This window comes from Xyrauchen texanus, chromosome 2 (genome assembly GCF_025860055.1).
Source record: "Xyrauchen texanus isolate HMW12.3.18 chromosome 2, RBS_HiC_50CHRs, whole genome shotgun sequence".
In the NCBI taxonomy this organism is placed as follows: Eukaryota; Metazoa; Chordata; class Actinopteri; order Cypriniformes; family Catostomidae; genus Xyrauchen; species Xyrauchen texanus.
The window spans coordinates 5,702,177-5,727,176 of record NC_068277.1 but is presented as its reverse complement, the minus strand read 5'-3'; the positions used below and the strand labels follow the sequence as shown (position 1 = coordinate 5,727,176).

Here is a 25,000-nt window from a genome sequence, read left to right as displayed (position 1 = left end):
AGAAGATTTTCATCTTTCGACTGAGTTATTGTCAGTATTGATGTGCAAATAAACTGATCCTGAGGCTCTGTTTCATACCCTTGTGAGCTGCCTACCTAGACAGCTTTTTAAGACATCATCACACTCCCGACCCAAAGATAGAAGACAGCAAAATTATGCTCCGAAACCTCGTTTTGGCCAAAGTTTAATATATATTTTACACACATTTAGTATACAATATATACATAGATAGCATATAGATGACCTCCATAAACTAACTAAACGCTGTAAAAATTGATTTTGCCCAACTTTTACTAACAGTATGTCCACTGATTTTATAGCATGTATACATACATACATACATACATATATATATATATATATATACAGTTAAAGTCAGAAGATTACATACAATTAGGTTGAAGTCATTAAAACTTATTTTTTAACAACTCCACAGATTTAATATTAGCAAACTATAGTTTGGGCAAGTTGTTTAGGATATCTACTTTGTGCATGACACGAGTAATTTTTCCAGCAATTGTTTACAGACCGATTGTTTCACTTTTAATTGACTATATCACAAATCCAGTGGGACAGAAGTTTACATACACTAAGTTAACTGTGTCTTTAAGCATCTTAGAAAACTCCATAACTGTTATGGTTACCCTGTCTTGTTTCACTGTTGCCCTCTTGTTTTCCATCTTGTCACTTTTGCACTTCTTAGTTTTCACTTTAGTCCCTTATGTAACTCCATAGTCCTCTGTTAGCGTTCGTGTTCCCTGTCATTGTTTTCACCTGCCCTCATTAGTTTGCCGTTTGCTTCTGTTAATCACCTTATTATCTTGTTTGAGTTCTGTTCGTTCATTGGCCCCTTTTTCCCTTGTTTGTGTATTTATACCCCGTGTCTTTGTTCAGTCTTTGTCGATCGTCGTTTGATGTCAACCTGGTGTGTGTTTCCTCCTCGAGTCCCCTGTTGCTTACCTCGTGTTTAATTCGCTATTTTATGTTTCATTTCCCCATCGTGGGTTGTTCCTTTGTGTTTTCCTGTTTGGTTCACGTAATAAAGTTCAAACTGCGTTTGGATCCACATCTCCTCGTCTGCCTCGTTACTCAAGCATAACAATAACATGATGTCAAGCCTTTAGACAATTAGCTTCAATTAGTCAACTGGAGGTGGACATGTAGATTTATCTTATGGCCTAACTTCAAACTCTGTACCCATTTGCTTGACATCATGGGAAAATCAAAACAAATCTGCCAAGACCTAAAAAAATACAAAAATGAATTGTGGACCTCCACAAGTCTGGTTCATCCTTGGGAACAAATTCCAAACACCTAACGTTACCATGTTCATCTGTACAAACAATAGTGTGCAAGTATAAACACCAATGGACCATCATACCACTCAAGAAGGAGACATATTCTGTCTCCAAGTGTTGAATCAGCAAAGGAGCTTGTGAAGATGCTGGAGGAAACAGGTAGACAAGTATCTATATCCACAGTAAAATGAGTCCTATATCAACATCACCTGAAAGGCTGCTCAGCAAGGAAGAATCCACTGCCCCAAAACCACCATAAAAACACCAGACTACAGTTTGCAAGTGCACATGAGACAAAGATCTTACTATTGGAGAAATGTCCTCCAGTCTGATGAAACAAAAATTGAACTGTTTGGCCATAATAACCATTGTTATGTTTGGAGGATAAAGGGTGAGTCTTGCAAGCCGAAGAACACCATCCCAACCGTGAAGCATGGGGGTGGCAGCCTCATGTTGTGCGGGTGCTTTAATGCAGGAGAGACTGGTGCACTTCACTAATTAGATGGCATCATGGGGAAGGAAAATGATGTGGATATATTGAAGCAACATCCCAAGACATCAGCCAGGAAGTTAAAGCTCAGTTGCAAAAAGCCCTGACCTCAATCTGATAGAAAATGTGTGGGCAGAACTGAAATAGCGTATGTGAGTGTGGAGGCCTACAAACCTGACTCATTTACACCAGTTCAGTCTGGAGGAACGGGACAAAACTCCAGCAACTTATTGTGAGAAGCTTGTGGAAGGAAACCCAAAACGTTTGACCCAAGTTAAACAATTTAAATGCAATGCTACCAAATACTAACAAAGTTTACGTAAACTTCTGACCCACTGGGAATGTGATGAAAGAAATAAAAGCTGAAATAAATAATTCTCTCTACTATTATTCTGACATTTCACATTCTTAAAATAAAGTAGTGATCCTAACTGACCTAAGACAGGGAATGTTTTCTATGATTAAATGTTAGGAATTGTGAAAGAATTTGTTGAAATATATTTGTTGAAATATAAATATATTGTGGAAGGTGTCTGTAAACTTCTGACTTCAACTGTATATTTATATTTGGTTAAAGGAGAAAAATAACCTTGGGAGAAACCAGGCTCACTGTGGGGGGCCAGTTCCCCTCTGGCTAACCAGCATGAAAATAATGCCAATATTAGTTATTCATGTGCAGTACAAGTCAAGATTTAAAATGAGTAAACTAAGTATGTGTTAAGGGCCAGTGTTTAAGCAAAAAGCTTTTGTATTAACGCTAAGATTAGTAACTGAAGTCTTAGGATTTAACGAGAGGCTTTTACATCAAAGAAGGTTTGTGTACAGTTGTAACCTCATTGAAGAAGATGTGCTGTCCTAATTTAGAAGCACTCTTCATCAGCCTTAAGCCTTTCTACTCGCCACAGGAGTTTTCCTTGTTTATTCTGGTGAGTGTTTACATCCCACCACAAGCATGCGTGAATGCAGCATTGCAACAGCTGGTGGATCACATCACAGACACAGAGAAACAGCACCCGGACTCTCTTATCATTATTCTGGGAGATTTAAATAAAGCTAACCTCACCCGTGAACTGCCAAAATATAAACAACACATCACATGCCCCACCAGAGACAGAAATATACTGGACCACCGCTACACCAGTGTAAAAGATGCATATCGCTCCATCCCACGTGCATACTCAGGACTCTCTGATCACTGTCTGGTTCATCTTCTCCTGACCTACAAGCAGAAACTTAAATCAGCTAAACCTGTAGTAAGGACTGTAAAGAAATTGACCAATGAAGCAGAGCTGGACCAGAAGCCTGTTTTGACTGCACTGATTTGACAAACCATGGTTTACCTCAAAACTCAGACAGCTTTGTCATGCCAAAGAGGATGCTTACAGAAGGTGTGATAAAATCTTTTATAATCAGGCCAGAAACACACTGGCTATGGAGACCAGAGTGGATAGAAGAAGCTACTCTGAAAAATCCTGCATCTGTGCAGAGAGGCCTGAAGGACATCACCAAGTACAAGACACCACCCCCTCGCTCTGTAGAGAATCAACAACTGGCTGACCTGAATGTGTTTTACTGCAGGTTTGAAAAGCCCAGTCTCACACCCCTCCCCTGCTCTGATCTTCACTTAACACACACCAACACCTCCTGCAACTCAACCACAACTTGCACTTATGGTCTGTGAGGAGGATGTGCGCTGGGTCTTCCAGAAACAGAAGACTAGGAAAGCCTCTGGCCCCCTCTGGTCTTAAAGTCTACGCTGACCAACTGGCCCCCATCTTCACACAGATCTTCATGTAGACTCCATTGAAGATGGCTCAGCAGAGGTTGTACTTCCTTCACCAGCTGAGGAAGGTCTACCTGCCACTAGAGCAGCTGACACAGTTCTACTCAATCATCATTGAGTCTGTCCTATCTTTAACTATCTGGTTTGGTTCAGCCACCAAATCAGACCGAAGGAAACTACAACTGACAGACAGGACTGCTAAGAGGATTACTGGTGCCCCTCTGCCCACCCTCCAAGACCTGTCAATATATTGTGCGTTCCATTCCCAACTTTTCCAAGTCACTTATTTACATTTGCTGTAGTGAAATGCACTTGTTTATGTTTGTTATTAAGAGTTTTTTATAACAGTATCAAACTGATGTGTCCTCATTCAGCTTTGAATATGTAATGTTATACATCTGAGACGATGAAAGGAAGCATAAATAATTTGAATTTGTGGATTATATGGGTTTTTCCATCTGTGAAAATCCCAGCTCTCGTTCTAATGAGTATGAAAGTGAGCTGTTCAATACAATCTAATCAGACTCTCTCTCTCTATATCTCTCTTCTCCACAGTGCGGCTCCATGACAGCATATCAGAAGAGGGAGTCCACTACCTTGTCTTTGATTTGTGAGTGAATACTTCTGTGTGTGTGTGTGTGTGTGTGTGTGTGTGTGTGTGTGTGTGTGTGTCAGTGTGAGGGTTCGTCTCCTGGGCTCCTGCTAAATGTGTGTAATTAATGAGAGCGTTCAAAGGATCACTCCTCCACACACCAAATAAATGATGTATAATGAGTGAACCCAGATCAGAGAAACCACAATAATTGGACTGTATTTCTTCTGTGTGTGTGTGTGTGTGTGTGTGTGTGTGTGTGTGTGTGTGTGTGTGTGTGTCTCTGTGCGGGAGTGTGCAAACACAGATGTGACTAACGGAATCCTTCTTCATCATTTTGTCTTTAAAACATGCCATTTCGCTTTCAAAATTCTCACTTATATTATATATTCATAACATGCAATTCCATTTATAAAACTTAAAAGTTGGAATCTGATTGGATGAGCCACGTTTGAAGCTAAATTAATAGTAAAGGACTTGATGCTCTGTATTACAGTGATGTAACTAAGGTTAAAGTGTGTTAAATGCTTTGATTAAAAGACACAAAGTTCAAGAGTTCACAGTGTCCAGTATTTACATTTATTAGGCTTAATATTAATAATAGGGATACACCGTTAATAATAATAATCATTGGTTTAATTACTTAAAAAATGTAATTTGGTGTAACCATCAAGTAAAAGGTATTAAAATACGTTCCTTGCACCTTGAATACACGAGAGCGTACACAACTTACTAATTCATTTAAATGCTTTCAAACATACAAAGAAAAAGATAAAGATCCCCCATTTAGCCTTAACGGACTGTAGGGGCAGTTGCTGTACACAAGGGGGTGGGTGGCCAGCACCACGCCCGACCGCCTTTGTCTCCCCAATGGCGATGTTTTTACACACCGCACCAGGTACTCGTTTTAGGCTGAGTCGACCTAGGGGAGGCCCGGGACCGGTTCAGATAATCGTCACTGGTGTTGGCCATGAGCTGGAATCGAACTCAGGTCGCCAGGTTCGTAGCGCAGCGCGCTAACCGCTACGCTACCGCAATTTCTCCCCAATTTGGCATGCCCAATCCCCAATGCGCTCTAAGTCCGAATCTCCATTGCCTCCGCGTCTGAGACCGTCAATCCGTGTATCTTATCACGTGGCTTGTTGAGTGCATTACCGTGGAGACCTAGTGCGTGTGGAGGCTTCATGCTACTCTCCGCGGCATCCACTCACAACTCACCACGCGCCCTACCGAGAGCGAGAACCACATTATAGCAACCACGATTAGGTTACCCCATGTGACTCTACCCACCCTAGCAACCAGGCCAATTTGGTAGCTTAGAAGACCCGGCTGGAGTCACTCAGCACGCCCCGAACTCGTGACTCCAGGGGTGGTAGTCAACGTCTTTACTCGCTGAGCTACCAGGCACCCTTCAAAGATATTTTTCAAGGTAACATATATATATATTAAATATCAAGAAGTGTTCTTATCATTGCTCCGTTTGACCCAGATATCACAATATCTGATATTATTTGGTCCGTTCTGTTTTTGTTTTTGTCACATGATAACAAAATGGCTACCTGCGTGTACTTTTGATTTGGTAGTCAAAAGTTTGAAACTATTCATATTTATGAATATTTTAAAAAAAAATTGTTTCTTGGCTTATTTTTTCCAAGTAATAATAATAAAAAACTTCCAAGCTACATATGCTAACATATCTTTTTTCAAGTGGTTACACCATTTAAACGTTTTTTATCAGAATGACTTTGTAGTCAAGTAGTTTTGTGTGAGTTGCACTTATAATGTTTGTGAATAACTTAATAGATCAGGATTAAAAATGAGCGTCACTTCATTGATTAACCCACAGTTAGGCTAATGAACTATATTACCTATATTAAAATGAGTCATGTATTTATTACAGTTCTCTCTCTCATTTAAACACCCTCATGTTGTTCCAAACTCAAATGACCATTCACTTTCATTGCATCTTTTTCTATACTATGAAAGTGAATGGTGACTGAGGATGACAGTCCCGAACATTCTGCCTAATAGTCTTCCAGGGAAGAAAGTAAGTCATCTGGTATGTGTTGAATTTGACAGAATTTTTTATTTTTGGGTGAACTATTCCTTTAACCCATCCAAATGTAAAACAAAAACAAAAAACAGTGAAATATGACTCATCAGGCCCTCATTACGCTTATTTCATGCCACAGGAGTCCAGCTTTCAGAGGTTATGAGTCATTTCTGTGGTCATTTTTGAGGCTGTAATTTTGAGGCTTTTAGCAGTTGTCCTCAGAAGTGTTTTTTTTGTTCCCAATCCTACTGAGCTGTCTTGTGTCATAGTCTACTGCCTACATAGGTAGCTACCTTCCAAGGTAGCATCATAAGTCAAAAGGTACCTCAAGTACATTAAAGGGACCGTTCACCCAAAAATGACAATTCTCTCATAAATGTACTCATCCTCATGTCATCCCGGATGTGTTTGGCTTTCTTTCTTTCTTTAGAGGAATATTTCAGCTATGTAGGTCCATACAATGCAAGTGAATGGTGACCAGGACTTTGAAGCTCCAAACCAACCTGTGAAACTTAGTCTCCAAAGATTATTGTTATGAGGGACAATAATAATCTGTCCTGCTGGATGGCAGAGGCAGTCTAAATACATACAAATGGTGCCATTGTGTTTTTAATGTGCTAAGTAACATAATTTTTCCCACCGTGTCCGATATTAGAATCAGAGCGACACACTTTGCAAAAGGCGTTGGTATTGTCGATATGGCTCCGAGATATGAAATTAAATTCTTCCGTCCAGCTGTTGTTAAATTTACATGTATATATTTTTTTTTTTGCCGGAACACCATCTGTGTCTTCTTCTCCACATCTATCAGGGAGGCTTGATTCAACTTCCCGCGTCTACTACCTGCGCGGATATCAACAGCACAACTGGGTTGTAAGTTGCCAGGTTGAGGTCACAAATGGGTTGAAATTTGCATGATGTGTCGATTGTGTGCGTAGGATGCGTTTCATACAAGATCTGGCAACTGGACAACCTTGGAATAATATATTGATGTGATAATTCGTATAACGAGGTTTGGGCCATACAATTATAGGACAGGGGCGAGAGATGGGTGCAGGGCTGGACTGGTAACCTGGCATAACGGGCACTTTCCCGGTGGGCCGACGCACTTTTGGGCCACTCAGGGGCGGAATGTCCATTGGGACAACCGAGCGGGCCGGTGGTTCGACCGCGAGACGTGCCGAATGGACCACGATAAGCAACGATGCGTCGCCTCATTATGCAGAACGAACCACAAAATGGCGCCATGATATGCAGAAAAGGACAGCCCTGGATGGATGTGAATTATGGGAGACGCCCGGGAAAAATGGGAGAGTTGAGTGGTATGATTCCAGAGCTGGCGTGGGCAGCACAGATGATCGTGCTGATCCATGTCGATAGATGGCAGTACAGCGTCTAACACCACTGTCATCGGTACTTAAAGTACGCGAAGAACGGCAATGCTAGCGCTAGAGAGCTACTGAATGCCCCTTTAAGATTTCTAACAGATGTTTTTAAATTTTATTTTTACAGAAATTGTCAAAATCTGTTTACAACCTTCATTAAATTGAGCCAAAATGGCTGTACAGTATCACTGTATTTTTTCCCCCCACAAAATGTATCATGTATCATCTAATTTTAGGCCTCTTGCATTGTTTATTTATTGATTTGAATGTCAAAAATGCATCTTGAACTCACATACTTGCTATTTAAGAGATGTTGAGGTTTGAAATGGCACTTTGTGATGTGTTTGAACTTTTCCAGAGTCACGGGAGGAGAACTGTTTGAAGATATTGTTGCCAGAGAATACTACAGTGAGGCAGATGCCAGGTTAGTGCTTGTCTTTATATGCAAACCTCTATTAACCCCACTCTTATTAGAATGCCAAGCTCTTTTCCTATTATAATGCATGACATCTATGAAAGTGAAACAGCAGCAATGCCTTTGGATGCAGTGGCAGAATTCAACGAGTAATTGAATGCAATATGTATAAAAGCATATTAATTACACTTAGTGGATTTACATGCACAGAAATATGCTTATAACTACCAAAAACATTGTAATAAAACCAGATTTACATGAGATTTTAAATCATCTGGTTATTGGGGTAATGGGCAAAAATCTGTGTGTGCCAAACGGTTTTTGCTTAAACCGTTTATAACCTTACCCTGATAAAGGAATGGCATTTAAAGCTATACGTGAACACACACGTTGGCATTTAGTTTGTGCATGTAAATGCACTCACAGTTTCCTTTGCAGTGTCATTTAAAGGAATATTCCAGGATCAATACAAGTTAAAGTTCAAGCATTTGTGGCATAATGATGATTACCACAAAAACGGATTTGGACTCATCCCTTGTGTTCTGTGTTGAAGTTACAGCGAGGCACTGAAAATGGAAGTAAATGGGGCTAATCCGTAAAACGTTAAAAATACCCAATAAATACGTTAGGATTTTTCTTTTTTTTTTAAAAAAGGTTTAGCACTCAAAATGAAGCCGATGGAAATGCTAATTATCGATACAAATTAACACCACCCCCCCAACCCCCACCATTATTTATTCCATGATCAATGGAAACATGTAAATGCTTCACACTGCAACCCCCCTAATTCTCAAGCCAAATCTTCACCCTTGCCTTTATTCTTGAATGGAAGATTTCCAGACTTTATATGGATTATGTATTCACGAGCCGGTAAAGATTACGGAGTCTTTAACGAAAACAGACGATAACAATAACCCAGGTAATATTACATAAAACTGTGAATCTGCAATGTCCCACTCCCAAAATGTAAGCCCGTTGTTTCCGGTTGTTTAAGTTCTGTGAGTTCAGAAGTTGATGTTGGCCAATGAGAAGACAACAGACAAAAAAACATGCTTCTTCTTTATTGTATTGTAATAACAGAGTTTTCAGAGCTGAAAAACAAAAAGAGAAATAAAATGCAGTGCCAAGGGGATTAAACAAAAGATAAAAATGGAGGCTTGGGTATCTCAGCGAGTATTGACGCTGACTACCACCTCTGAGTTTGAATCCAGGGCGTGCTGAGTGACTCCAGTCAGGTCTCCTAAGCAACCAAATTGGCCCGGTTGCTAGGGAGGGGAGAGTCACATGGGGTAACCTCCTCGTGTTCACGATTAGTGGTTCTCGCTCTCAGTGGGGCGTGTGGTGAGTTGTGTGTGGATCGTGGAGAGTAGCATGAGTCTCCACATGCAGTGAGTCTCCCATGTGTCATGCACAACGAGTCACGTGATCAGATGCGCGGATTGACGGTCTGAGACTGACTTGTCCTCAGCCACCTGGATTGAGGTGAGTAACCGCGCCACCACGAGGACCCACTTAGTACTGGGAATTGGGCATTCCAAATTTTGAGAAAAATGGGCTAAAAATAAAAAAATGACGTCATGACACACGATTTTATCGGTAAAAGGCCTTTTGATTGGATACAGCAATTTTTGCAAATATTTATTTACGCATTTCCACTTTGTCTATGACAGAATGGCGCAAAAAGTGAATGGAAACTTGGTTACTGTTTCAAAACTATAGCCACATAATTTAACCAATATGCATTTTAACATGATTTTACTGTGATACAATCACTTACTAACCTTTTCTGTTTAAAGTTACAGCTTCATTGCCAAGATGGCGTAAAGGTATACATGTTTAACAGAAGGAGCACAAACCATGAAAATGACATACCTGAACATAAATGGTTGTATTTACGGGACCCTTTGGAGTACGGACACAGTTGTATCTTTTGAAAGAGACACTTTGTGCTTTATTCCCCAAGTTTAATATAAATAATATATGTTTTTATTTTTTAAAGTTAGAGAAGCTGAAGTTTATAGTAATGGATATATTTTGTGCTGAACATGTTTTTATAATCTAAAAAAACAATAATAAAAGTGCCAAGACACACCAGAAATACAATGTCCTCAAAGTCACGAGTCTAAAGAAGTTACGCTTCAAATCTGAAGATGATCGAATAATAAATGAGTTCCTGCAGCTTTAATCTCTGTAAAATCGCTGGAAGCGTTCAGAGTAAAATTAAAGCTCCGCCTCTCAAAGTCAACACTAAATCTGACTGCACTGCTCGACTATTATGAATAAAACTACACCACATTTTAAAAATAGACTTTGGAGACGGGCTGGTTTTGTTTATGAGACTCTAATATATCAGATCATATACAGTTTTACAACATGAATGCTGCTCAGATCGCAGTTTGTTGAAGAACGATGACGAAGGGTAATTCTTTCAGGCGAGATCTCATGTAAACAATGGAGAATAAATCAATATTTCTCAGATTTATCACTTTTATGGACAAAAAGTGCTATTGGATGTTTGTCAATGAACCCTTGTCGTGGACGATTGACCAAAGTGTGTTGAACTGGATTCATCTGGCGATCGTGTTTTCATAATAAGTCCCGTTTTGATATCGCATGTTTTCATTTGTACTCCTGCACAAATAACTCAGTTGCTGTTTCTGGAGGATTGCTATCGTGAAACAGAGATCTGATATCAATGTTGACCTTTGACAAGATGTATAATGTAACATTAATTACATTTATAGACGGTAAATTATATATTAAATGTAAGCGGAGTGACGTCACCACCGCGTGCGGGCGATTGCGTATCAACAGGTTAATGTAAATGCTTTTATAAAACCCAAATTGTCTGCATTCATTTCTATTGTATGTGTCTCACTGCAAGGGCGTAGATTTGGCTTGAATATTGGGGGCGTTCCAGCATGAAGCATGAAGCAGCGTACCCCTGCCTCCTTGTAATGTCTTTGTTTGCATTTTTAAAGAAAAGGAGGGACAGAAATGTATTTTTATGGTAATTGACATGATGCCACAAATGAACGTTCCTTTTAAACGCTATAAAAACCAAGAAAGAAATGCCCTCAATCGTTTATAGTGTCTGCAGTCTTCCAGGCCTTTATCTGTTCATGTCTGCTTTTAGATGATTTGTTTGCTTCGAATTCAAATTCTTTGTCTGCTGCTATATTCTGGAGGTGGCTTGTGTTTTCTTAAAGGAATATTTTACCCCGAAATGAAGATGTCATCATTAATATACTTTATGTTCTTTGTCATCATTCACTTTCATCACCCTCATGACTTTCTTTCTTCTGAGGCGTAATGTAATGGCAGCCAAGTCACCATTCCCTTTCATTGTATTGGAAAAGATGCACTAAAAGTGAATGGTGACTGAGGTTAAGTGAGTTCTAAAGATGAACGTCACATGGGTTTGGAACAAGAGGCTAAAATTGAATATATGACGACAAAATTTTCATTTTTGGGTGCACTGTCCCTTTAATTGGGTTTATTTTTGTATCTGTGATACAGAAAAGATCCTATCTTTTTGCTTATATTTACGTTTAATTCAATGTAAAAGTTGCATATCACTTGAGTTCAGTGTTTGCTCCTATTGAGCAGCGCTTGACTTGATCCAACATTGCTTTCTGTTTGCACTGTGTGTTTGCCAGCTGTCTTCATGTTCTGACTGTGCTTTGCTCAACTGTACTCTCTTTCTGGCCTCCTTGCCATGTCTCCCTCTCTCTCGCAGTCACTGCATACAGCAGATTCTAGAGTGTGTTAATCATTGTCACCTAAATGGCATTGTACATCGAGATCTGAAGGTTAGTATGACAGGCTCAGAGCTTTAACCCACCAGCACCATTCTCTTAACAACTAATAAAGCTGGTTCTCATTGTGGAAGCCTCCTCGCATCCCACCCGCCTCCTCGAAACACAGCTACATACCGGGACAGGTGTGTCATGGTGGTGGTCTGAGGGGGTGATAACACAACCAGTGACCTCAGCGTTCTGATGCCGTATGCATGTAGCACCCAGGGATGTGCCTAGGCTTGGGGGTGGCTGTGCGCTTGATGTTGTAGGAGTTTAATTATTTTAAGATAAAATGCAAAAAGAGCTTCAGAAACCCAGAAGTCAATGTTTTCAGTAGGTCAAGCTCGCAGCCGCCCTTATGAAGCAAACACCACTTCTGGATTGAGATTTGGGGAGTTGGACAAAAGAGGTGATGATGACAGTAGATGGGCAATCGATGTGACTGATTTAATGCACAAATATGTACATGTTTTATCGTTGGGCGATATATTGAATATTTATGACGTATGTGCAGTAATATTGTTAAAATGATATTGCAACTTTGTAAATATCACCGTGATCTTTGTGGGTTAGGGGGGTTTTGGAATGCCAAATTCCCAACTGCAGAGACTCTTAACATGTGGAGGCTCATGCTACTCTTTGTGATTCAAGCACAACTTATCACACGAGAGCGAGAACCACTAACCGCGACCACAAAGAGGTTACCCCATGTGACCAGGGCTGGACTGGTAATCTGGCATACCGGGCATTTTCCTGGTGGTGCCGACGCACTTTGGGGCCGATCAGGGGTGGACTGGCCATCGGGGTAACCGAGCAGGCTGGTGGGTCGACCGCGAAACGGGCCGAACAGGCCGAGATAAGCTTAAATGAGCCGCCGGGTTATGAAGAACAGACCACAAAACAGCGCCGCGATATGCAGAAAAGGACCTTTTTTGGGCCAGTTGCCATGTCAAATCCTGGGCCGATTTCTCTTCCCAGTCCAGCCCTCCATGTGACTCTACCCTCCCTAGCAACCGGGCCAATTTGGTTGCTTAGGAGACCTGTCTGGGTTCACTCAGCACACCCAAGATTCGAACTCGCGACTCCAGGGGTGGTAGTCAGCATCAATACTCACTGAGCTATCCAGACCCCTCTGCACAATGACTTTGTTAAAATAAAGCAACATGGTGAATATCAAAGTAAACTTTATGCACTTTTTTATTTGTTTGTTGTTGTGCTTGTTAATCTATTGAATATTTATGATTAAGTCTAAATTGACTCGCAAATGTACCGAAATTAAAATGTGGACGTCTTGTTAATTTCCACAAATTAGTTCTTTCGAATCGTCGCTTTTAGTGAATTGAATCAAAGCACAAGTACAGCAATTTGTTTGCATCCTCAGTCAAAATTGGTCTGAACGATTCCTCGCGTAGTGACGCCTCAATTCGGGTGGCGGAGGACGAATCTCAGTTGCCTCCGCGTCTGATACGTCAATCCGTTCATCTTATCACATGAGCGTGTTACTGCGGAGACCTAGTGTGTGTGGAGACTCATGACCCAGTGTGTGTGGAGGCTCATGACCCAGTGCGTGTGGAGACTCATGACCTAGTGCTCATGACCTAGTGCGTGTGGAGGCTCATGACCTAGTGCGTGTGGAGGCTCATGACCTAGTGCTCATGACCTAGTGCGTGTGGAGACTCATGACCTAGTGCTCATGACCTAGTGCGTGTGGAGGCTCATGACCTAGTGCGTGTGGAGGCTCATGACCTAGTGCGTGTGGAGGCTCATGACCTAGTGAGTGTGGAGGCTCATGACCTAGTGCTCATGACCTAGTGCTCATGACCTAGTGCGTGTGGAGACTCATGACCTAGTGCTCATGACCTAGTGCGTGTGGAGGCTCATGACCTAGTGCGTGTGGAGGCTCATGACCTAGTGCGTGTGGAGGCTCATGACCTAGTGCGTGTGTAGGCTCATGGCCTAGTGCGTGTGGAGACTCATGACCTAGTGCTCATGACCTAGTGCTCATGACCTAGTGAGTGTGTAGGCTCATGGCCTAGTGCGTGTGGAGACTCATGACCTAGTGCTCATGACCTAGTGCTTGTGGAGACTCATGACCTAGTGCTCATGACCTAGTGCTTGTGGAGACTCATGACCTAGTGCTCATGACCTAGTGCTTGTGGAGACTCATGACCTAGTGCGTATGTAGGCTCATGACCTAGTGCTCATGACCTAGTGCTTGTGGAGACTCATGACCTAGTGCTCATGACCTAGTGCTTGTGGAGACTCATGACCTAGTGCTCATGACCTAGTGCGTGTGGAGGCTCATGACCTAGTGAGTGTGTAGGCTCATGACCTAGTGCTTGTGGAGACTCATGACCTAGTGCTCATGACCTAGTGCTTGTGGAGACTCATGACCTAGTGCTCATGACCTAGTGCTTGTGGAGACTCATGACTTAGTGCTCATGACCTAGTGCGTGTGGAGGCTCATGACCTAGTGAGTGTGTAGGCTCATGACCTAGTGCGTGTGGAGGCTCATGACTTAGTGCTCATGACCTAGTGCGTGTGGAGGCTCATGACCTAGTGAGTGTGTAGGCTCATGACCTAGTGCGTGTGGAGGCTCATGACCTAGTGCTCATGACCTAGTGCTTGTGGAGGCTCATGACCTAGTGCGTGTGGAGGCTCATGACTTAGTGCTCATGACCTAGTGCGTGTGGAGGCTCATGACCTAGTGAGTGTGTAGGCTCATGACCTAGTGCGTGTGGAGGCTCATGACCTAGTGCTCATGACCTAGTGCGTGTGGAGGCTCATGACCTAGTGCGTGTGGAGACTCATGACTTAGTGCTCATGACCTAGTGCTCATGACCTAGTGCGTGTGGAGGCTCATGACCTAGTGAGTGTGTAGGCTCATGACCTAGTGCGTGTGGAGACTCATGACCTAGTGCTCATGACCTAGTGCTCATGACCTAGTGCTTGTGGAGACTCATGACCTAGTGCTCATGACCTAGTGCTTGTGGAGACTCATGACCTAGTGCTCATGACCCAGTGCGTGTGGAGGCTCATGCCCTAATGCGTGTGGAGGCTCATGCCCTAATGCGTGTGGAGGCTCATGACCCAGTGCGTGTGGAGGCTCATGCCCCAGTGCGTGTGGAGGCTCATGCCCTAGTGCGTGTGGAGGCTCATGACCTAGTGCGTGTGGAGGCTCATGACCATGTGGAGGCTCATGCTATTCTCCGCGGGATCCACGCACAACTCACCACGCGCCCCACCGAGAGCGAGAGCGACCACGAGGAGGTTACACCAACGTGACTCTACCAGGCCAATTTGGTTGCTTAGGAACTCGTGACTCCGAAAACAGATCGGAAATGAATTACCATGTTGAGCCGGGTCCTTCCAAAGAACAAGTCCAAACTGGTCTGAAATTCAAGTGCGGAGTTGAATTAATTTCTACAAATCAGTTCTTTCGAACCATCCCTTTGAGTGAATTAGATCAAAATGCAGATAAAGCAATTTTGCATCATCACTTTAACAATGGACATTTGTTTCAAATTCTAGTTATTCTGATTCAAAACTAAATGACCCTTTTCAGTTGACTTGGAGCTGAATTATTTGAACTATTGTCTATTCAGAAATGCAACTCTTAAACCTTTAGTTTGAAGTCAAGTGTAGCCCATTCAAGTGTAATTCATCACCTCCGAGCGCAGGCTCCCTTGCTCTCAATGCTGTGCTCGACAGTGAGTGTGTGCTCGTCACTAACACACGACCCCTGGTGTTTGCATGCAGTCATTGCATTCAGCAGATCCTTGAGGCCGTCCTCCACTGCCACCAGATGGGAGTGGTTCATCGTGACCTGAAGGTGAGTAGAGATGGGGTCACAAACACCAAATCCTACTTCTTTTCCTTATTTCATCCTACCTTTGACATTTTAGACCTGTGTGACCATAAGAGCCTTGTGGACTGTCTGTGGTCCAATGCTTAACCAAAGGTTTCGGTATTGTACTCCTAAAAGTGAGGGATAACAGATGTTTTTAGTTGTATTTGAAGTCTGCAGCCTGAGTTGTAGTTGGGGAGTCGAGGTCTTGAAATTCTTCAAACTTTCTTGTTAGGGCCTGTTCTAAACCTCTAACAACGTGTCTTAATCATTTTTTTGTTTTTGTTGATCACTTCATCTGTTTCTGAGGCGTTGCCCACTATGAAATCTCATTGGTCCAAATCCTTCTCCTCTGAACTGTACATTAAACATCAAACATGTTCTGATTGGCTGTGATTGTGTTGATTTATGCTGTAGTTTCACGTTCATTGTGGACAAATCTTGTTGGATTGTGTCTGGTTTGGTCACGGTGCAAGTACTAAACTATTCAACAATTAAATCAGCTTGAACCGCTTAACGTACAGACTCCATTAAAACTTGTTTTAGCTCATTTTAATTGTGAGTGCTGTCTATATTTAGTGTCTGTACACTTTGTATCTAGGGCTGTCGATTTAACGTGTTCATTCGGTGCGATTAATTATACAATCATAAGATTTTTACGCAATTAATCATTTGCCCCGGACCGTGATAAGGCACTGTTAACTGTGGGACCTCATATAGACCGGTGTGTGCCTTTCCAAATCATGTCCAATCAACTGAATTTACCACAGGTGGACTCCAATCAAGTTGTAGAAACATCTCAAGGATGATCAGTGGAAACAGGAAGCACCTGAGCTCAATTTTGAGTGTCATGGCAAAGGCTGTGAATACTTATGTACAAGGTTTCAAACAAACTTCCTTCTCATTGTCATTATGGGGTATTGTTTGTAGAATTTTGAGGAAAATAATGAATTTAAGCCATTTTGGAATAAGGCTATAACATAACAAAATGTGGAAAAAGTGAAGAGTTGTGAATACTGTGCGGATGCACTGGATAATGTATAATGTATAATTTAAATATAACTATTTATAAATAGTTAATCATTATAAATGTAATTATTGTTATTTGAGGGGCTTTCTTAGCAAATATTTATGTTTGCGATTAATTGCGATTTTAATTTAATGAATGAATCGGCATACCGTGCAATTAATTTGATTAAAATTTTTAACCGATTGACGGTGCTATTTATACTTTTGAAGAAATTTACCAGTCAAATTTGAAAATTTCCTAAAGACTTGCATTAATAGAATGTTCATCATTTGAAATGTAACAACTTCATACGGAATTCTGATTGGTCTTCTGTCTTCAAAACATTTGCATACGGAATTCTGATTGGTCTTCTGTCTTCAAAACAGAATTCTGATTGGTGTTCTGTCTTCAAAACATTTGCATACAGAATTCTGATTGGTGTTCTGTCTTCAAAACATTTGCATACAGAATTCTGATTGGTGTTCTGTCTTCAGAACATTTGCATACAGAATTCTGATTGGTGTTCTGTCTTCAAAACATTTGCATACAGAATTCTGATTGGTGTTATGTCTTCAAAACATTTGCATACAGAATTCTGATTGGTCTTCTGTCTTCAAAACAGAATTTTGATTGGTCTTCTGTCTTCAAAACAGAATTCTGATTGGTCTTCTGTCTTCAAAACAGAATTCTGATTGGTCTTCTGTCTTCAGAACATTTGCATACAGAATTCTGATTGGTCTTCTGTCTTCAAAACAGAATTCTGATTGGTCTTCTGTCCTCAAAACATTTGCATACAGAATTCTGATTGGTCTTCTGTCTTCAGAACATTTGCATACAGAATTCTGATTGGTCTTCTGTCTTCAAAACAGAATTCTGATTGGTCTTCTGTCTTCAAAACAGAATTTTGATTGGTCTTCTGTCTTCAGAACATTTGCATACAGAATTCTGATTGGTCTTCTGTCTTCAAAACAGAATTTTGATTGGTCTTCTGTCTTCAGAACATTTGCATACAGAATTCTGATTGGTCTTCTGTCTTCAAAACAGAATTTTGATTGGTCTTCTGTCTTCAGAACATTTGCATACAGAATTCTGATTGGTCTTCTGTCTTCAGAACATTTGCATACAGAATTCTGATTGGTCTTCTGTCTTCAGAACATTTGCATACGGAATTTTGACCGGCACTGCAAAGATGTTGTTATGTGTTGATTCTCTGGCACAGCAGACAGAAAACAAAACACTGAGCGTCATGATAACGGCAAAGCAGCTCAGATTCGGCATTTTATTTTATACAAAACCAAAGCCTTAAAAAGATCAAATAAAAATTCTGTCATAATTTACTCACCCTCATGGCTTTCTAAACCCATATGACTTTCTTTGTTACGTGGAGCACAAAAGGAGACATTTTGAAGAATGTTGACGCTGTTCTTTTTCCCATATAATGAAAGTGAATGGTGACTGAGGATGTCAGTCCCCTTAACATTTTTTCTGTTCCATGGAAAAGCACAACTTATATGAGTTTAGAACTACATTTAGCTGAGTAAATAATGGCAGAATATTCATTGTTTTTGATGAACTGTCCCTTTAAATCTGAGCTTATCTAAAACGTTATAACTGTTATAGTGCTGCATTGCAAACACTGATGTTGTTTTATGAAATCACTGATGATAAACACTCAAAAGGTATAGGCTGACATGGTTTACCGTGTTTAGGGTGGGTATGGTGTTCTCAGTCCATCTTTAGACCAAAGCCACTGCAAGCTCTTGTCAGTGCTAATTTGCTAACCAAATGAGCCAGGTGCGGTCGTGAGATTGTCTTCTGACTAATAATCTTGCTTGCGTTTGCATTGGCCTGAATTCTGCTCAGTGATTGGCTGCTGTCAAATCGTTACCATGGTGAACGGCATAGGAAAAAAAAAACAAAAGGAAACAAAGCTACAGAAACAAAACAGCAAAAGAACATGAAATGTTCTCGCTTCTCCTTTCCAAGCATAAAAGCATACAATGTCCGAGGACTGTCAAGCTCCAAAAATGACAAAAAGACTCCAGAAAAGTCCCATTTAAGTAGATCACACACACTATAGCTGTTGCTTTCTTTCCGCGTAGCTCTTGTAACTAATTTTTTGTATATTCAAAATGTCTTAGGGCCAGAACAACAAACATCCATGTGAATGTCTAATCAGCCAGTCGTGTGGCAGCAGTGCAGTGCATAAAATCATGCAGATACGGGTCAGGACTGACAAAGTCTACAGTAACTCAGATGACCGCTCTGTACGGTTGGCGCTGTTTTGTGGGCACGATGGGGAACCTTCACAATATTAGGCAGGTAGTTTTAATGTTGTGGCTGATCGGGTGTGTGTGTATGTATATATATATATATATATATATATTAGTCATCTTGGCTGGACGGCCACTTCTAGGGAGAGTAGCTACAGTACTCAATCGTCTCCATTTTTAGACAGATGAATATCTAAGCTCTTCAAGATAACTTTGTAACCCTTTCCAGCTTTACGCAAAGCAACAACTCTTGTTCGTAGGTCTTCTGAGATCTCTTTTTTGCAAAGCATGGTCCACGTGAGCAAACTCAAAACGTTTGAGTGCTTTTTATAAGTCAGAGGCAGTGGTGGCTCAGTGGTTGAGGCTCAGGGTTACTGACCAGAAGGTCAGGGGTTCAAGCCCCAACACCACCAAGATGCCACTGTTGGGCCCTTGAGCAAGACACTTAACTCCAGGTTGCTCCGGGGGGATTGTCCCTGTAATAAGTGCACTGTAAGTCACTTTGGATAAAAGCGTCTGCCAAATGCATAAATGTAAATGTAAATGTATCTCTAACCCACACCTCCAATCTCATTTCATTAATAAGATGCCAGGTTTGCCAGCTCCTGACACTAGCTTATTTTAGACCGTCGTGAGATGGGTTAGTTTTACCCTACTGATGATGTGTTGTTGCAATAGTAATCCTGTCCCGTATGAGAGGATCCACAGATTCAGACATTTGGTGTATGTGATTGGCTGAGGAGCCACTAGTGCGAAGCTACCATCTGTTATGACTGAACGCCTCTAAGTCAGAATCCCCCCTAAACGCAACTATACCGTAGTGCCAGTACTCCGATTGGCCCAGGATAGCCTGCCCGTAAGGACCCGGCGAGGAGAGCCGTTCGAGACGGGGCTGGGGCGTGACCGGATGAGAGCCGCCCCACTCCCATCACGCACCACATGTTTGTGGGGAACCTGGTGCTAAATAACTTGTAATGACCTGATTAAAGACTTGAAGGAATCACTGGAACTGGTTAACATCTCTGTTCATGAGTCTACTATACGGAAAACATTAAACTGGCATGGTGTCCATGACAGGACACCACAAAAGAAGCCGCTGCTTTCCAACAAAAACCAAAGACCCCTTGACACTCCACAACGCTACTGGGAAAATGTTTTGTGGACTGATGAAACTAAGGTTGAATGTTTCGAGAGGAACACACAGCATTACGTATGGCATAAATAGGGCACCGAATACCAGCATGAAAACATCACCCCAAAGCTGAAGTACGGGGGAGGGAGCATCATGATTTCGCCTGCTTGGGGGCCTAGACCACTACATTTACATTTATGCATTTGGCAGACACTTTTATCCAAAGCGACTTACAGAGCCCTTATTACAGGGACAATCCCCCCGGAGCAACCTGGAGTTAAGTGTCTTGCTCAAAGACACAATGGTGGTGGCTGTGGGGATCGAACCAGCAACCTTCTGATTACCAGTTTTGTGCTTTAGCCCACTACGCCACCACCCCTCTGATGTGATGCATTTATTTCGAAAGTCTGCTTGCTAGAGGAGGTCTGACTTGCCATGTAGTAACAATTGGTGGAATGAGCTCCTGTGGTTTTGCCATTAATCTAAATTTCATTTTGATTTAATATTGTATAACAGCCATTTACCGTAAACAATATTTCACCGTTACGGAGGACATAATCAGTGCCGTAGGAATTTATGCCATCCTTAGGGTTTGAAACGGGGAAGGTTTAATTACGCTAATTTGTGGAGCACTTGCAATAATGTACTAGCAAATTCTCCTCGGGGCAATCGCAAATCGAATCTCTAATCTCAACTCTTTGTCATTATCTCTCTCTCTCTCTCTCTCTCTCTCTCTCTCTCTCTCTCTCTCTCTCTCTCTCTCTCTTCGCTAACAAAGGACAACATCAGGCTATTCTTTATTTTATCTCGACACCCCTGTAATTAGCATTCTGCAGTTCTCCTGCGGCCTCCTTTTGCACAGGGTATCAGGCTTAGGCAAGCATCACTATTGTTATCGCTCACATATAAAGTGAGGGTCTTTGGCACATTACTCATCCCATTAATGACATCTCAAATCATTCTTGTTGATGAGAGGTGTGCTATTACTCTTTTAAGCGATCTTGACGGGTGACAAACTCCCATAGACTTACACTGAGGAGGAACCCGGGCCATATCTAGAGACCAGAATATCATAGAGACTTGATGGTGGGTACTTTTGACTCTGACAGCCACTTAGCAACTGCCTAGAACAGGCATCTAGTAACTTCACATTATGAGCATTTGGGGTTGTTTGGCTGCATGACTAATTGACTTGCACCCCCTGTAGCATGTTAGCACCTTGCACGAGGCACACGGGGAACGCTGAAACTACTAACCGCACCTGACAGACTAGAATTGTTTGTTCTATTTGTTGGAGTTTATTTGTTGTTTTGGGAGTAATTGCATTCATACATGTGGAGGTAAAAAGTTTCATATTCATTGAAGATTATTTGAAGTCTTTATGTTACATTGAGCTTCTGCACATGATGTAAGTTATTGGCCACATGTGTAATATTGCACATGAATGTATTATGAGACTCACACAGCGGTTGTGTTGTTTTATTCATCAGGACATTTTCTCTCTCTCTCTTTATTTCTTTCTTTCTTGCTGTCTTTCTTTCTTTCCTTTTTCTTTATTTCATTCTTTCTTTCTTTATTTCATTCTTTTTTCTCTCTTTCTTTCCTTTTTCTTTATTTCATTCTTTCTTCTCTCTCTTTCTTTCCTTTTTCTCTCTCTCTTTCTTTCTTTTTCTTTCTTTCTTTCCTTTTTCTTTCTTTCTCTCTTCTCTCACTTTCTTTCTTTCCTTTTTCTCTCTTCTCTCACTTTCTTTCTTTCCTTTTTCTTTCTTTCTCTCTTTCTTTCCTTTTTCTGTCTTTCTCTCTTTCCTTTCTCTTTCTTTCCTTTTTCTTTCTTTCTCTCTTTCCTTTTTCTTTCTTTCTCTTTCTTTCTCTCTTTCCTTTTTCTTTCTTTCACTTTCTTTCTTTCTTTCCTTTTTCTTTCTTTCTCTATTTCCTTTTTCTTTTTTCTCTCTTTCTTTCTTTCCTTTTTCTTTCTTTCTCGCTTTCTTTCCTTTTTCTTTCTTTATTTCATTCTTTCTTTCCTTTTTCTCTCTTTCCTTTTTCTTTCTTTCCTTTTTCTTTCTTTCTTTCTCTTTCTTTCCTTTTTCTTTCTTTTTTATGTTTCCTTTATTCTTTCTCTTTGTTTGATTGTTCGATAACTCTAAAGACTTTCTTTTGAACTTGGTTTAAAAATGTGTTATTAGCAATAACTCTCTAGTTCTTGCTGTTTCCACTGAACACAGCGATTCTGCATTACATTGACTGGAAGTCTCTAGAATGTCCATTATATTCAATCTCCTAATTTACAATAAGCTTCCAACATTATTTAACATGAACTAAAATGAACAAAACTTTTAAAGCATTTTTAATCTTGGTTAATGTTAGTTAATATATCTATAGCATATAGTAATACATATTTAAAATCAAAAGTTGTATATGTTAACATAGTTAATGCACTATGAACTAACATGAACTATGATCAACTGTATTTTTATTAGTCAGTCAATTAAAATATTGTAATCATGATTAATCGCATATTTTGTAGTAAATCGCAATTAAACGCATATTTTGTAGCTAATTGGGGCTAATCGCAAACTTTGCAGTTAATCGAGTGGTTAATGGAGTGGTGGTGGCGTAGTGGGCTAATGCACAGGGCTGTTAATCAGAAGGTCACAGGTTCTAACCCCACGGCCACCACCATTGGGCCCTTGAGCAAGGCACTTAACTCCAGGTTGCTCTGGGGGGATTGTCCCTGTAATAAGTGCACTGTAAGTCGCTTTGGATAAAAGCGTCTGCCAAATGCATAAATGTAAATGTAATCGCGATAAATCACATATATCTGCAGGCAATCGCGATTAAACGCATATTTTTGTAGCTAATTACGGCTAATCGCACACCTTCATAGCTAATCGCGATTAATCGTATATTTTTTTTAGTTAATCGCAATCATTCACAAATGTTTGCAGTTAATCGTGATTAATCACAGATTTATTGGGTGACAATTGCGATTAATTGTTTATGTTTTTGTAGCTAAGCGCAATTAATCGCACATTTTTGTAGTTAATCACGGTTAATCACAGATGTTTTGGCCGGCAACCGCGATTAAGTGCAAAGTTTTTAGCAAATCTCGATTAATCAAATATTTTTGTAGTTAATTGCAATTAATCGCATAGTTGTGTAGCTAGTTGTGATTAATTGCACACGTTTGTATCTAATCACGATTAATCGTATATAAATTTTGTAGCTAATTGCAAGTATTCACAAATTTTGTAGTTAATCGCGATTAATTGCATAGTTTGTAGAGAATTTTGCTTAATTGCATACTTTTGTAGCTAATCGCGATTATTCGTATATATGTTTTTGTAGCTAATTGCAATTATTCGCACATTTTTGCAGATTTTTTGGTCTGCAATTGCGATTAAGTGCTTTTGTAGCTAAGCACAATTAATCGCACAGTTTTGTAGTTAATCGTGATTAATCACAGATGTTTTGGTTGGAAACCGATTTATTGCATATTTTTTTGTTTAATCTCGATTAATCGAATATTTTTGCAGCAAATTCCCATTAATTGCATACCTTTGTAGCTAATCGCGAAGAATCGTATAATTTGTTGTCACGCGCAATTAAGCGCACATTTTTGTAGTTAATCGCGATTAATCGCAGATGTTTTTGTTGGCAATTACGATTAATCACCTATTTTTTTATTATAGTTAATCGCAATTAATCACATATTTTTGAAGGCAATCGCAATTAATCACACGTTTGTGACACTATATATACTTCTTTTTCTGTCAAAATGCATTTATTTCCATCTTAGGAAACAATAAAAAATGTAACAATATAAGGCTTTATTATAATGCTTGATTAAGAAATAATAACGCGTTAAACTTTAATTAATCACATGCGTGAATGCGTTCATTCTGACTGCTCTCATTTTTATTCACTAACATTAACTAAGATTAATAAATGCTATAAAAATATATTGTTCATAGTTAGTTCATGACACCAATTTCATGATCTAATATTAAAGGAATGGAAAGTTTTACCAATTCCTTAATAATTAGACATTAAATAGACACTTTTGTACATATATTTCAGTACAAGTCTTCTCTCTACACATTTTTGAGCCAAGACTTCTATGAATATACAGTAAATATTATACTGAAGATTATTATTTTTATTTTATTTTCCAATTTGTGCTCCATACCACCATCCAAAAAATACATGTGACTTGTAAATATATTGAAGGTTAAATGTTTAACTCTTGTTTTTCTGCCACCCAAAGCCAGAGAATCTTCTTTTAGCCAGTAAACTCAAAGGAGCAGCGGTGAAGCTGGCTGATTTTGGGCTGGCCATCGAGGTGCAGGGAGACCAACAAGCATGGTTTGGTTAGTACTCAACTAATCACCTGTTAATCAACCTTTACTTAATCAGACATCATTGTCATCGCAGGGGGTAGTCGTGAGGTGTGTATTCATCTCCAAGTTATATCAAATAGTTGAAGTTAATGTTGTTAGATTCATTGGATATATATAATAATTCATTTATAGAATAATTCAACCAATCCTAAAGGACCCTTTCTTAAGAATAAAACATTTGGACGTATTGTCCTATATGATCCTTCAATTTTTTGGCTAGGGAACTATTACCCCATGTGAGAGACTCAGAGGTGACCAGGTCAGATGAAAAAGCTTGATTTTTTTGTTTTTTATGTTAAATGAATTCTCCTTTTCGGACAATCCCTGATAGCATGATAGTATAATTACGATGATCTCTAGGGCTTTGAACACAGCTCCAGTCTCATTATGGGCTCTTTTGCCTCTGGTGTGTGATGGGACATCAGGGACCGAAGTTATTTCAGAATTAGGCTGCAATCTTCAGACAAGATGCTGCGAGTCCGGAGGATTCAGGGAAACTCATTTATAGAACAAACTTCAGATTTTA

At 40.3% G+C, this 25,000-nt stretch overlaps 1 protein-coding gene across 4 annotated transcripts in view; it reads left to right on the top strand.

The window, feature by feature from the left end:
- The window catches only part of LOC127619546 (calcium/calmodulin-dependent protein kinase type II delta 1 chain), a 103,016-nt gene that overhangs the window by 39,746 nt on the left and 38,270 nt on the right, over nucleotides 1–25,000 (top strand). For 2 of the 4 annotated variants that reach the window (XM_052092430.1, XM_052092415.1), the window contains exons 4-7: nucleotides 4,127–4,181; nucleotides 7,960–8,025; nucleotides 15,576–15,648; nucleotides 24,342–24,444. In XM_052092430.1, the coding sequence (XP_051948390.1) occupies nucleotides 4,127–4,181; nucleotides 7,960–8,025; nucleotides 15,576–15,648; nucleotides 24,342–24,444 (297 nt within the window). Of the gene's footprint in view, nucleotides 1–4,126; nucleotides 4,182–7,959; nucleotides 8,026–11,755; nucleotides 11,829–15,575; nucleotides 15,649–24,341; nucleotides 24,445–25,000 lie in introns of all 4 variants that reach the window. The other 2 variants (XM_052092424.1, XM_052092407.1) reach the window with 1 other exon arrangement.